Source organism: Chiloscyllium plagiosum, chromosome 16 (assembly GCF_004010195.1).
Source record: "Chiloscyllium plagiosum isolate BGI_BamShark_2017 chromosome 16, ASM401019v2, whole genome shotgun sequence".
Lineage (NCBI taxonomy): Eukaryota > Metazoa > Chordata > Chondrichthyes > Orectolobiformes > Hemiscylliidae > Chiloscyllium > Chiloscyllium plagiosum.
The window spans coordinates 67,517,888-67,532,919 of NC_057725.1; the positions used below are offsets into that span (position 1 = coordinate 67,517,888).

Sequence of the window (15,032 nt, forward strand, 5' to 3'; positions counted from 1 at the left end):
AGCACCTCTTTGCTTCTTTCCTCAATTCCTCTTGTTATGAAGGCCAGCATGTTATTAGCCTTCTTCACTACCTGCTGTACATGCATGCTTGCTTTCATTGACTGGTGTACAAGAACACCCAGATCTCTCTGTATTGCCCCTTTACCTAAATTGATTCCCTTGAGGTAGTAATCTGCCTTCCTGTTCTTGCCACCAAAATGGATAACTATACATTTATCCACATTTTATCCACATTAAACTGCATCTGCCCACTCACCTAACTTGTCCAGGTCACCCTGTAATCTCCTAACATCCTCATCACATTTCACCCTGCCACCCAGCTTTGTATCATCAGCAAATTTGCTAATGTTATTGCTGATACCATCTTCTATATCATTAACATATATTGCAAAAACCTGCGGTCCCAGCACTGATCCCTGCGGTACCCCACAGGTCACTGCCTGCCATTCCGAAATGGAGCCGTTTATCACTACTCTACATATACTTGCATTTGGAAAATTAGGTATTGATTAGGAGTGGTCAGCATGGCTTTGTGCTGGGAGATCATGCCTCATAAATTGCATACAGCACTGGTCACCACACAACCAGAAGGATATGGATGCTTTGGAAAGGGTGCAGAAAAGATTTACTAAGATGAAGTCTGGTATGGGGGATTTTAGCTTTGAAGAAAGGTTGGACAGACTGGATTTGTTTTCATTGGAATGCAGGAGGTTGAGGGGTGACCTAATAGAAGTTTATATGATTATAAATGGATAGAGTGGAAACTGTGAGCCTTTTTCCCAGGGTGGACAGGTCAATTACTAGTGGATTCAGGTTCAAGATGTGAGGGGGGGAAGTTTAAAAGAGCTGTGCAAGGCAGGTTTTTCATACAAAGGGTAGGGAGTGCCTGAAATGTGTTGCAGAGGAGGTGGAGGAAGAAGACACAATAGCAGCTGCATTCAAGGAGCACCTGGATGAATACAGGAAGTGAATAAAGGGATATGGATCCTGTAAGTGAAGACATTTTCAGTATGGAAGGGCAAAATGTGTCAGTGCAGGCTTGGATGGCCTAAGGGTTAGGTCCTGTGCTTTGTTCTTTGTTATAAGTGATACTTTAAAATTTAATTTTCTGAATATTATATGAAAGAATGGTGAGACACAAATGTGAGTATGTAATTTCCCACACAGTAAGAAGAAGGAAACTATAGGGACCATGTTTCTTTAAATAGTTCTTTCTCAATAAGGGTTTCACCTGCTGCATGGTGCATAAGTAAAGGTTGTGATTTATTTTGCTGAGTAATTAATAAAAATACAGTTCTGATATGATCCTAAACTGGGCAAGCTATGACTGGAGCAGCAAAGACAGTAGGAAGTGTTTATTAAAATGGCTCATTGTTAATTCTAACCTCTGGATTATTACAGTATTAAAACTGAAAATACTTTTTTGTTTTTTTTTCAGAGTGCTTTGTGAATGGAAAGTATCTAAAGGTAATAACAGCATGCAAACTATTGAACTTACAACCTCATGAAAACATCCATTTCACAGTAATCTAGTCTTTCTCTTTTCACAGATTGGTGAAAGTATTCAGCTGGAAGTTTATAACTGTACAAAGGTCATTGGGACTTGTGTCTACAAAGACCATCAATGCCTACTGACAAAAACAACTCTTATTAAAAGTTGTACTGAACCTGGACCAGATGAAAATTGTGTAAGTTATGTATTACCTATTTAAATGCTAAAATATGTTCATCAGTGTCACATTGACAGATTCAAATTTCCTCCTAAAAAAAAATCTCAGACTGAATTCCTTTACACTATTATGCATTCCACATTAGTTCTCTTCCAAAAGCACATATGACACAAAACATTGTAATCTCCATCACGGACACATTCCAAAACCACCTCAGACAAAACAGGCATCAAACCCCATGCTGTTTACGTTAATCTAATTCAAACCAGCCATCCATAGAGTCATAGAGATGTACAGCATGGAAACAGACCCTTCGGTCCAACCCGTCCATGCTGACCAGATATCCCAACTCAATCTAGTCCCACCTGCCAGCACCCGGCCCAGAACCCCTCCCCAAGGTTGGGGAATCGAGGATTAGGAGTGCATCAATTTAAGGTTAAAGGGGAAAGAATAAAAGGGAACCTGAGGAGCAACATTTGTACACAGAGGGTGGTGCCCATATGGAATGCACTGCCAGCAGAAGTGGTTGAAGTGGGTACATTAACAACATTTAAAAGACATTTGGACAAATACATGGATAGGGAAGGTTTAGAAGGATATGGGCCAAGTGCAGGGAAGTGGGGTTCGCGTGGATAGACATTTTGGTTAGCATGGACCAGTTGGACCACAGGGCCTGTCTCCATGCTGTAAGACTCAATGACTCAACCTTCTAGAGTGGTACTTGAAAACAGAGAGTCTATGTCAGAGGAAGGAATTCTGCCCCAAAACTTCCTGTTTTGTTATGTTTATACATTATTATTTCTTGTGAGACCTCTAGGTGGTGCTATAGTCATATTTTCCAATGTTATCTGAACATTTTGGGTGATCAGAAAAATAATTACTCAGTGAACAGGTGGTACATGGTCACTACTTGCCCTATTTTAGCAAAATATAAAGAAATGTACAACAATTACATTGTGTAAAAAATATAGAATTTATAGTCAAGGCTGAAGATTGTTGTGGTGTTTGAAGGTCAATTAGTCATAGAGTCATAGAGATGTACAGCACGAAAACAGACCCTTCAGTCCAACTCGTCCATGCTGACCAGATATCCCAACCCAATCTAGTCCCACCTGCCAGCACCCAGCCCATATCCCTCCAAACCCTTCCTATTCATATACCCATCCAAATGCCTTTTAAATGTTGCAATTGTACCAGCCTCCACCACATCTTCTAGCAGTTCATTCCATACACGTACTACCCTCTGAGTGATAAAATTTCCTCTTAGGTCTCTTATATTTTTCGCCTCTCACCCTAAACCTATGCCTTCTTGTTCTGGACTCCCCCACCCCAGGGAAAAGACTTTGTCCATTTATCCTATCCATGCCCCTCATAATTTTCTGTACTCAATACTCTGACCAATAAAGGAAAGCATACCAAACACCTTCTTCATTATCTTATCTACATGCAACTCCACTTTCAAGGAGCTATGAACCTGCACTCCAAGGTCTCTTTGTTCAACAACACTCCCTGGGACCTTACCATTAAGTGTATAAGTCCTGCTAAGATTTGTTTTCCCAAAATGCAACACCACACATTTATCTAAATTAAACTCCACCTGCCACTTCTCAGCCCATTGGCCATCTGATCAGGATCCCATTGAAATCTGAGGTAACCTTCTTCGCTGTCCACTATACCTCCAATTTTGATGTCATCTGCAAACTTAATAACTATACCTCTTATGCTCACATTCAAATCATTTATATAAATAACAAAAAGTAGTGGACCCAGCTCCGATCCTTGTGGCACTCCACTGGTCACAGGTCTCCAGTTTGAAAAACATCACTCCCCCTTTTCCCTTTGAGCCAGTTCTCTATCAAAATGGCTAGTTCTCCCTGTATTCCATGAGATCTGACCTTGCTCACCAGTCTCCCATGGGGAACCTTGTCGAACGCCTTACTGAAGTCCATATAGATCATATCTACCGCTCTGCCCTCATCAATGCTCTTTGTTACTTCTTCAAAAACCTCAATCAAGTTTGTGAGACATGATTTTCCACACACAAAGCCATGTTGACTATCCCTAATCAGTCCTTGCCTTTCCAAATACATGTGCATCCTGTCCCTCAGGATTCCCTCCAACAACTTGCCCACCACCAACATCAGACTCACTGGTCTATTGTTCCCTGGCTTGTCCTTACCACCTTTTTTAAACCGTGGCACCACGTTAGCCAACCTCCAGTCTTCCAGCACCTCACCTGTGACTATTGATGATACAAATATCTCAGTACGAGGCCCAGCAATCACTTCCCTAGTTTCCCACAGAGTTCTAGGGTACACCTGATCATGCCCTGGGGATTTATTCACTTTTATGCATTTCAAAACATCCAGCACTTCCTCCTCAGTTACCTCAGGAGAGAAAGCAGAAGAATAGGGTTAATGTTTTGGGTCCAGTGACCTTTTTTTCAGAATTGCAGGAATTCCTCAGGGCAGTGTCTGGGCTCAGCTATCACAATCTGCTTCATCAACGAGCTTCCATCCATCATAAGGTCAGAAGTGGGGATGTTCATCAATGACTGTGAAATGGTCTGTGCCATTTGCCACTACTCAGATGCTGAAGTAGTCCTTGCCCAAATGCAGGAAGAACAAGATCCAGGCTTGGCTAACAAGTCACAAGTAACACCCACACCTCACAAGGGTCAGGCAATGACAATCTCCAACAACAGACCATATTGACTTTCACTGGTATCACCATCACTGAATGTCCCACTATTAACATACTGGGGTTTAGCATAGACCAGAAACCAGAAATGGACTAGTCAAATAAATACTGTGGTGATCAGAACAGAGGCTGGGAATCTTGCAGCAAGTAACTCACCTCTTGACTCCTGAAAACCTGTTCACCACTTATAAGGCATAAGTCAAGAGTGTGATGGAATACACACTTTATGTCAAGGTTGAATGCAGCTCCAACATCACCCAAGAAGCTTGACGCCAATCTGGGACAAAGCAGCCCATTTGATTGACGCTATATCCACAAATATTCAGTCCCTCTACCACTGATGCTCAGTAGCAACAATGTGTACTATCTACAAGACGCACTGCAGAAATTCACCAAGGCTCCTTGAGTATGTCGCGGAGAAAATCTGGAAAATTACCATGAGATGCGGAGAGTTCTTCAAGAAGTAGGTCTTTTATTTGCAAACAAAAAACCGTGACAACCAGAAAGCAAATTCTTGATTTCCCCCGAACCTCAGAGTCCGTAGCTCTTTATACCTTTTTGTTATCATGTTTTTGTTAGCTTATCAGCATGCCCAACTGTGTTAGTCAGAGTTCTCTCTCTCCAGATATATCATAAACCAATAATGATAGTTCCTGTTTTCTCTCTACTTCTGCCACTATGATTTTGGCCAACATTCTACTTAAAGTTATTCTAATGTCACAATTAGATATTTTACTACAACCTCTGCCGCATGGTCTTCCATTCCAGGCCCTACTTAACATTATTCTAATGTCACGATTAGATAGTTTCCTACCCCATCTACCACAATGGTCTTCTCTCTCAGGCTGACCCTGCTAACTACTGATCAGTGGATATATCAAGTTAGTTTTTCAATTGGAAGCATGTCCTCTTCCCATTCTCTGGTTTGTTTCATAAGGTTAAACCATCTCATATAAGTGAACAATACTATTTAAATGTAAAGTTGATCTCAGGTTAAATAGAAAAGACAATAGCAAGAATACAGTAAACTTCAGAAATATCCATTGAGGCATTTCATGGAGGTAAATGAAACTTATTTTCTTCTGTTTGTTTGCAGATACCACTGGGATATGATGCAAATGGATGCTGCAAAACATATCACTGCAAGCGTATGTGTTTTTTATAGAATGAATTTTCACTTGTTATTTGTGAGTGTCTTCATGCAAATCAGGAATGGTTTAACTAATCATTCTTCTGATATGAAAGATTTTATATAACTTTAGTTCTCACTTATTCAGTAAATTAGTTTAAATCAGATTAAAGAAAAATTGTTGAAGTCAAATAAAACTTAATGTTCCTGATCTTAACAGAATCATTGCACTATATTTTTGTCTAAATTAGCAGTTTCACCCTATTGAATTATACTTGACTATATCCCAGTCTTCTAAAGGAGAGTGCAAAGTAAGGACTGGAATGCATGCTTACAATTTTGTTCAGCCCAACTTAGAATCATAGAATCCCTACAGTGTGGAAGAAGGCTATTCAACATATCAGGTCCACACGGACTCTTCAAAGAGCACCCACCAGACCCACCCCTCCTACCCTATAACCCTGCAATTCCCATGGCCAATCCACCTACCCTGGACATTTTTGGATTGCGGGAGGTAACCAGAGCACTCAGAGGAAATCCACACAATACTAGAAGATGTGCAAACTCCACACAGACCATCATCCAAGGGCAAAATTGAACCCGGGTCCCTGGCACTGTGAGACAGAGGTGCTAATCACTGAGCCATTAGTGCACAGCTCATTTTTGTACATTTGCAAAATGCCAATTTGACAAGCAGGCCAAACCCTCCACCTAATTGTTGATTTCTGACCAAAAATGCAAAAAACACAAGTCGATCACAGGCCCCTGAATGGAGGAACTCTCAGCTTTATTCTTTACGCCTCACAATAAGGCCACCCGTTATTAAAACTACCTATTTGGTGAGTCCCCAGCAACTAATTCCATATCCCTCCTAATATAATATCCTTACCCTGGACATTGTGCAGAATTTGATAATTTTTGGCACTTGGACTCACTTCCTGGTTGTAGACTGTTTCATTAGTTAAGGGAAATGTCTGCTACGCCTAGTTTACACTCGTAGCATTTAAAGTTCTACCCAAAACTTCACATAATTTTTTATATTTTATTAATTCATGGGATATCGGTATTGTTCTCCTGGCCAGCATTTGTTGCCTTTGAGATGGTGATTTTGAGTTGTCTTCTTAAACCCCTCTGGTCCATGTGCTATCAGTAGGAAATCGAGAGTGTGGTGCTGGAAAAGCACAGCAGGTCAGGCAGTATCCAAGGAGAAGGAGAATCGACATTTTGGGCATAAGCCCTTCATCAGGAATGAGACTCATTCCTGGTGAATTGCTTATACCCGAAACGTCAACTCTTCTGCTCCTCGGATGCTGCCTGACCTGCAGTTCTTTTCCAGCACCACACTGTCGACTCTGATCTCCAGATCTGCAGTCCTCACTTTTTCCTATCAGTAGGAAGGGAATTTCAGGATCTTGACACAACGGTGAGGAATAGTGATATAATTCCAAGTAGGTTGTGTTGGCTTGGAGGGGAACTTGCATTTGATGGTATTCTAGGTGATAGATACTAAAGGTTTGAAAGAGGCTATCAAAGGATATTTGGTGAGTTTCTGCAGTGCACCTTGTATATGGTACACATTGCTACCACTAAGGTGAGGGGGTGAGTGATTAATGTAGTAGATGGAGTGCCAATCAGATTGACTGCTTTGTCCAGGATGGTGTTGAGCTTCTTCAATTTTTTTGGATCTGCGCACATCCAGGCAAGAGGAGAGCATTCCATCCCACTCCTTGTAGATGCTGTAGGCAGGCTGTGGGGAGTCAGGAGGTGATCACTCGTCACAGAATTCCAGCCTGTACTTAACATGAAGTGCTAACAAATAAATTCATGAAAAGTATTCATTCTTAAGCATGCACATTTTTTTTAGATATTTTCATCAGTATCTGAAATTCATTAACATTCTTTTAAGGGATTGATATTACAAATTTCTGAATGTAATTTCTTTTCACAGCTATGTGTTCGATTACTACTAGCACAGCTACATTGAGGAAGAATGACTGCAAAGTCGACGTTGTTCTCAATCATTGCAAAGGGCGTTGTAGTTCAGAAACCATGTAAGAAATTTCTGCTTGGTATCAATTCTCATTAAAGTAAATGAAACAATTTTAGAATATATAATATTGAGAATTCCCTGCTCAGAGCTTTCTCTGCTCAAATGATGCAACTTCAACAAAGGTTTGGTGGAAATCTTGCTTATATATGCAAACAGTTGGAAATTTAAGGGGGAATGTTGGATTGGAGTGATGACCACTTATGTCCATCAATGACTCTGTAGCTCTGTGCAGTCTTTTCCTCAGTATTTGTTGGGAAGTTGATACTAGAATACCTTTATGTTATGTAAGTATAATTCGTCATCTGGTGGATTCCATTCACTTGAAAATCAAGGATGCATTTATCTTTTTTTGTATTCATTTGTGGAAGTGGATGTTGATAGCTGGCCAGCACTTATTACCCATCCCTAGCTGTCCTTGAACTGACCACCTTGCTAGGTCATTTCAGAGGGCAGTTGAGAGGCAACCACATTGCTGTAGGTCTGGAGTCACAGATGGGCCAGAGCAGATAAGGATGACAGATTGCCTTCCCTAAAGGACATTAGTGAGCCTGATGAAGTTTTCTGACAATCAGCAATGGTTTCATAGTCATTAATGGATTCTTAATTCCAGAAATTTTTAAAATTAAATTCAAATTCCACCATCTGTCATGGCGAGATTTGAAGCTGGGTCCCCAGAACATCAGCTGAATTTCTGGATTAATAGTCGACTGTTAGCTACTAGGCCATCACCTCCCCAAAAGTAAAGTAGTAGACAGTTTTGAGTAAGCTCCAGACACATCCAATGCCTTGAGTATCACATTGCAAACAGCTCATATGATAACATCCTAGTACTTGACTTAATTGCATATTAAGCCCTTAAATGGACATCACTTCAAAGGTGATAATATAATATTCCCTTTAATTTTCCAAACATAGCTCTCATATGCTATCTGTTTCAACAGAAAACTATTGTGTAATAGCAAAATTCATTTTCAGGGATAGTGATTGTAAAATTTACAATAAAGAAGTGTAAGAGTTCAATATCGTTATGACAACTGTTCTAGAACTTGTTATGATATAATCTTCTGGAGGCGTGTCATTAGTATGTTGATTGTTGTCCTAGTATTCCATCACACTTTAATAGTTTGGGTGTGTTCTATTGATTTCACTGTGTGCACTTGGTGTATTACATATTTTCCTTACTTGACTTCTAGTCTTCTTCAGTATTACTTCATGAGGATTCATGACTTCATTTGTCCATGGATCTTCGTGCACTCTGAACATCTCTGTGTGTAATCATGTTCTCAATGTGGTATGATTCTGGCCTTTTGTCCTATATGTAGTTTAGATAGTTCCTCACCTATATAATAGTAATGGACCATCATCATCCTCTATTACTGTCAAGGAGGGCACTCCACAACTTGGAGTATTTGGATAGGTGGCAAGAACATTCTCACTTGCCTAGTGAGCATGATCTCTCCTGACAATGAGGCATATCCCTGAGGCATATCTCTGAGGTGTAACATGGCAACATGAAAATATTGTTTTATTGACTTACACTTCACTTCAGTGATTTAACAGTACAAACAGTGAAACCATTGATCTCGAATGATGTGGTGAAGGTGTCTCATTTGGTGCACATACAGGTCATTCTGCTATAATGTAAATTCGCTGTAATGCAATTAATGAATTGGGGACACTGTTTCTAAAGTGTGAAATTTTATGTGTTGGCTGTAACGCAATTAAATTGCCACACTTTAAGCGCTCTTTCTAAAATGTGAATTTTCTATAATGCAGAGTTGCACAAGAACGCAACCATCACGTTATAGAATAACTGACTCTATCTCTAAAAAGTCCGACCATATATTGCAGTGCATTGTCAGAAGTGATTTCTTCAGGTGCACCAAACAAAATGACTATGGCACTCAATCTGTCTGTTATAGTTGTACTTGAAATGTTATTTACCTGTGTGTCAAATGGAAATGGGAAATAATTGGTGAGTAAAATGAAGTCATCTCCATTCTGTAATGGATTGGCAATGATTTTGGTACAAGTGGTTTACAGAATTTCATGTGAATGTCATGATTCTGTTGCTCTGCCATGCCTCACTAACTTTTCAATGTCACTGTTAATCCCTGGCCAATCGTTCATATCATATGGTGGATATAATGTCTGCTGTATGGCTATATGCCCTTAGTGTATTTCATAGAATCCCAGTGTGGAAACAGGCCATTTGGTCCAACAGGTCCACACTGACCCTCTGAAGAGTAACCCACCAAGACCTATTCCCCTACCCTATTACTCTACATTTACACCTGACTCATGCACCTAACCCACACATTCCTAAACACTATGGGCAATTTAGTATTGCCAATTCACCTAATCTGCACATCTTTGGATTGTGGGAGGAAACCCATGCAGACACGGGAAGAATGTGCAAACTCCACATAGACAGTCGCCTGAGGCTGGAATTGAACTCAGGCTTGAGGCAGCAGTGTTAGCCACTGAGCCACCAAGTGTTTCCTATTCTACGTTGGAATAATTGGATTGTACTTGTGATGAAACTATTGCATCCACATGCAATTGTTTTTCCATCTTGCATGTTGTATATTCTTTTCCCTTTTCTTGAAGCCTTCACTTCCAGGATTGTATTCTGCCTTGGACTGTGAAACTATAGGGTGCAGTTCTCCATTGACAATGCTTGCTTGAGAGACTCAAACATAGGCTGATGGTCTAAAAAAAGAACTGTGGATATTGGAAATCTGAAACAAAAACAGAAATTGCTGGGTTGTGTGTGGCAGCAGCCTGTGTCTGATGTGTCGTCTACTTCATTCGCTGCTCACAGTGTGGGCTCCGTTATATCTGAGAAACAAAACACAGTCTGGGTGACCTACGTTCAGATCACCTACATTCTATCCGCAAAAAAAAATTGCTTGCCACTTCAACACACCGCCATGCTCCCTGGCGAACATCTCTGCTGCAGTGCTCCAGCAAAGCTCTGTGAAAGCTAGAAGAACAGCACCTAATTTTCCACTTAGGACCCAGATTTAATATCAAGTTCAATCTGACATTGAATTTTAGGGCTTGAGCACCTTTCCCCGTGCTTTCCTCCACCCCCATGTCTTGTCATTACATGAGCTGCTACCACACATATTGTCAGTCATTAATTGTCCAAATTAGCAGTTATTCATTCCCCCAGACTGGCCTTTAACCACTCCTCCATCTGACCAACTATTTTTCTCTCTCTTTAGGTTCTATCTCAACCTATTATTTATGCTCCCCCTCCACCCACCCCATCTTCTGTGTAGATTGATGGTTCTTTTGCTGTATACAGAGGAACCGTGATTATCCAAACGTCGATTATCCAAATTTTGGACTATCTGAACAAGATCGCAAGGTTCCGATGCTCGTTTAAACTGTGTTATCCGAACATTCGATTATCTGAACAAAATACTCCCTGCCCGTGTCATTCAGATAATCGAGGTTCCTCTGTATATGGTACATCCTTGTTGATGAGCTCACATAATGCTGATGCTAAGTTTCAAATGTATGGTGCCAAGAAGTTCCACCCAAATTAATACTTTTGTCCTCCATACAAGATTATTTCTCACAACTGTACTGATCACATCCTTCATTAGCAATGCAGCTCCAACTCCACTTCCCTTCTTTCTGTCCTTCAGAAGTGTTAAATATTATTGAATATTCAGGACAGGATGGTCACTTTACAAACATGACTCTCAATGTGTCATATCATATACATTCTCACTTCTATTTGTGCTATCAGTTCATTCATCTGTTACAAGCTTTGCATGTATTCAGATAGACAATCTTTAATTCTGTTTATTTAAAAATCATCTTTCCTTTCTCTGATCATATTTGCTGGTGCATTCATGTTTGTACATTCTGTTCCTTCCTGTCACATTCCTATTAACATTATCCTCTTGTTGCCATGCACTATTTCCTTGTCCTTCCACTTTAACTTTCTGTATTTCTCTTCAAGCAGAGAATTATACAGCACAGAAGAGGCCTATCAGCCCATAGACACTCTACGGCCAAAAATACACTACTAGCTATCCTAGTTCCATTTTCCACAGTAGGCCCATAGTCTAGAATTTTATGATACGTCAAATGCTCATCCAAGTGCTTTTTTAAAGGCTGTGAGATTTCCTGCCTCAACTACCCTCCCAGGCAGTGCATTCCAGACCACTACCACCATTTAGGTGAAAATTTTAGAATCATAGAATCCCTCCAGCGTGGAAGCAGGCCATTTGGCTCATTGAATCCATTCTACCCCTCCAAAGAGCATCCCCCCCAGACTCTCTAACAGTGCATTTTCCCATGTTTAACCCTAGCCTGCACAACCTGGACACCAGAGGGCAATTTAGCATGGCCAATCCACCTAGCCTGCAAATATTTGGACTATGGGAAGAAACTGGAGCACCCAAAGGAAATCTGCACAGACATGGGGAGAATGTGCAGAGTTTGCACAGTCACTTGTGGCTGGAATTAAGCCCAGGTTCCTGGTGCTATGAGGCAGCAGTGCTAACCACTGAACCACAGTGCTGCCCTCAAATTCCCTCGAGACCTCCTGCCTTTTACTTTAAAATGATGTTGTGTTGTTACTTAACTATCAACTAAGGGGAACAGTTGCTTTCAATTTACCCTGTCTATGCCCCAGGTAATCTTACACACCTATATCCGGTCCCCCCTCAGCCAGCACTGTTCCAAAGAAAACAACCCAAGCATATCCTTTCTCCACAGCTCAAATGCTCCCTCCCAGACAACATTCTAGTGAACCTCCTCTGCACCCTCTCCAGTGCAATCACATCCTTCCTGTAATGTGGTGACCAGAGCTACACGCAGAACTCCAGCTTTAGCCTAACTGAAGTTCTATCCAGATCCAATGTAACCTCCTTGATCTGATAATCTATGTCACTACTGATAAAAGCAAGTGTTCTTTATGTCTACATAACTACCTTATTAACCTGTCCTGCCACGTTCAGGGAATCTGTGGATGAAATTACTCCATGCAGGCCGATATCTCATCACAAAGTTCCCCTTTATTTCCGGTTGGCTGACCTCTTTCCAATCACTATAGTGGACAACACTCCAAAAGCCATCTCTTTCTCTGAGTTTCTTTGATTAGATTAGATTACATTACAGCGTCGAAACAGGCCCTTCAGCCCAACAAGTCCACACCAACCCGCCGAAGCGCAACCCACCCATGCCCCTACATTTACCCCTTACCTAACACTACGGGCAATTTAGCATGGCCAATTCACCTGACCTGCACATCTTTGGACTGTGGGAGGAAACCGGAGCACCCGGAGGAAACCCACACAGACACAGGAAGAACATGCAAACTCCACACAATCAGTCGCCTGAGGCGGGAATTGAACCCGGGTCTCAGGCGCTGTGCGGCAGCAGTGCTAACCACTGTGCCACCGTGCCGCCCACCGCACGGTGTCCAGCCATTCATTGAGTACTTCCTTGTCTTGTTCCTTTTCCAAAGTGCACAACCTTACATTTATCAGGGTTAAATTCAATCTTCCACTGATCTGCCGATCTGACCAATCTGTTTATATCCTGCTGTAACTTAACACCTCCCTCCTAACCTTTGTGTCATCTGCAGACTTACTTATCATTCCCCCTACATTCTCATCACCATCATTTATGAACATCATGTACAGTACGTGACCCAGCACTGATCCCTGTGGTACACTATTGGACTTCAGGGCTCTGTCACTTAAACAGCCTTCCACTACCACCTTCTGTCTCCAAACACTAAGCCAATTTTGTATCCAACTTTCCAAATTACCATGTTTTATCTTCTTTCTCAGTTTCCTGTGTGAAATCTTGTCAAGTACCCTACTGCAATCCATATAGATCACATCAACTACCCCATCCTCATCCAAACCTTTGGTTAACTCTTGGAAAAATCAACTATATTTGTTAGACAAGACCTTCTCTGACAAAGCCATGCTGTCACTGATCAAATCTTACATCTCTAAATGGAAATTAATTTTATCCTTCACTATTTTCTCCAGTAGTTTGATGTGAGACTCATTGGTATGCAGTTTCCTGGTCTATATCTACCACCCTTCTTGTAAAGTGGAACCCTTGTCTCCCACAGCAGCTTGAGATACAACTCACACAGACCTATGGGTGTGTCCACTTTTAAATCTGCCTAAACCTGCACTTCTTACATCAATCTGCTCAGGATCTTCACAGTCCAATTCTATACTTGCATCCTTTCTCTCCCAAATAAAGATCTGATGTAAAGTATTCATATAAAACTCTCCCAATGGCATCACACATAGATTGCTCCCTTGGTCCCAGATAGGATTTACTCCTTCCCTGGTTATTCTCTTCCCCTTGATATACTTGTACAATATCTTGGAATTCTTCCTATTCTTGCCCACCAGCATTTTCTCATAGCCCCTCTTTCCCCATCTAATTGCTTTTTTGAGTTCTCCCGCACATTTTGTACTACTATGCTAAGTGGATTAGCCATGGTAAATGCAGGGTTATGGGGATAGGATGGAAAGGTGAGCCTGGATGGGATGCTCTTTAGAGCATCAGTGTAGACACAATAGACCAAATTAACTCTTTTCATAGTGTAGGAATTCTATGATTCTCCACTGTGTTGCTCCCTTTGTACCTGTTATTCTTCTTTCTTGTCATTTTTATCCAGTCCTGAATATTCTTATCCATCCAGGCTACATTTCACCCGAAAGGGAGCTGTTGGGCCTGTACTCTCCCTAGTTTCTTTTTGAACACTTCCCACTGTTCTGCTGTAGATTTACCCTCAAGTAGCTATTCCCAGTCTATTTTAGACAGATCCTGTCTTATTTTAAGAACATATGCCTTACCCTAATAATTACCCTTTTTGCAGAACATCTTTCTCCTTTTCCAGAACAAACTGAAAATGTAAGGTGTTGTGGTCACCATCACAGTCGGCATGGACATCTGTCAGGCTTCATTCCCCAGAATTCAGTCCAGCATTGCATTCTTAGATCAAAGAACAAAGAACAAAGGAAATTACAGCACAGGAACAGGCCCTTCAGCCCTCCAAGCCTCCGCCAATCCAGATCTAAACCTGTCACCTATTTTAGAACATAGAACATAGAACAGTACAGCACAGAACAGGCCCTTCAGCCCACGATGTTGTGCTGATCCTCATGTATGCACCCTCAAATTTCTGTGACCATATGCATGTCCAGCAGTCTCTTAAATCCACAACTGCTGCTGGCAACGCATTCCATGCTCTCACAACTCTCTGTGTAAAGAACCGCCTCTGACATCCCCTCTATACTTTCCTCCAACCAGCTTAAAACTATGACCCCTCGTGTTAGCCATTTCTGCCCTGGCTATCGACTCTATCTATGCCTCTCATTATTTTGTATACCTCAATTAGGTCACCTCTCCTCCTCCTTTTCTCCAATGAAAAAAGTCTGAGCTCAGTCAACCTCTCTTCATAAGGTAAGCCCTCCAGTCCAGGCAG

The 15,032-nt window shown here is 41.3% G+C and overlaps 1 protein-coding gene across 1 annotated transcript in view; it reads left to right on the forward strand.

The window, feature by feature from the left end:
* Nucleotides 1–15,032, forward strand: part of LOC122558126 — a 112,209-nt gene that overhangs the window by 88,236 nt on the left and 8,941 nt on the right. The window contains exons 16-19 of the mRNA XM_043706444.1: nt 1,439–1,467; nt 1,551–1,688; nt 5,467–5,518; nt 7,448–7,550. Coding sequence (XP_043562379.1) covers nt 1,439–1,467; nt 1,551–1,688; nt 5,467–5,518; nt 7,448–7,550 — 322 coding nt within the window. The remainder of the gene's footprint in view (nt 1–1,438; nt 1,468–1,550; nt 1,689–5,466; nt 5,519–7,447; nt 7,551–15,032) is intronic.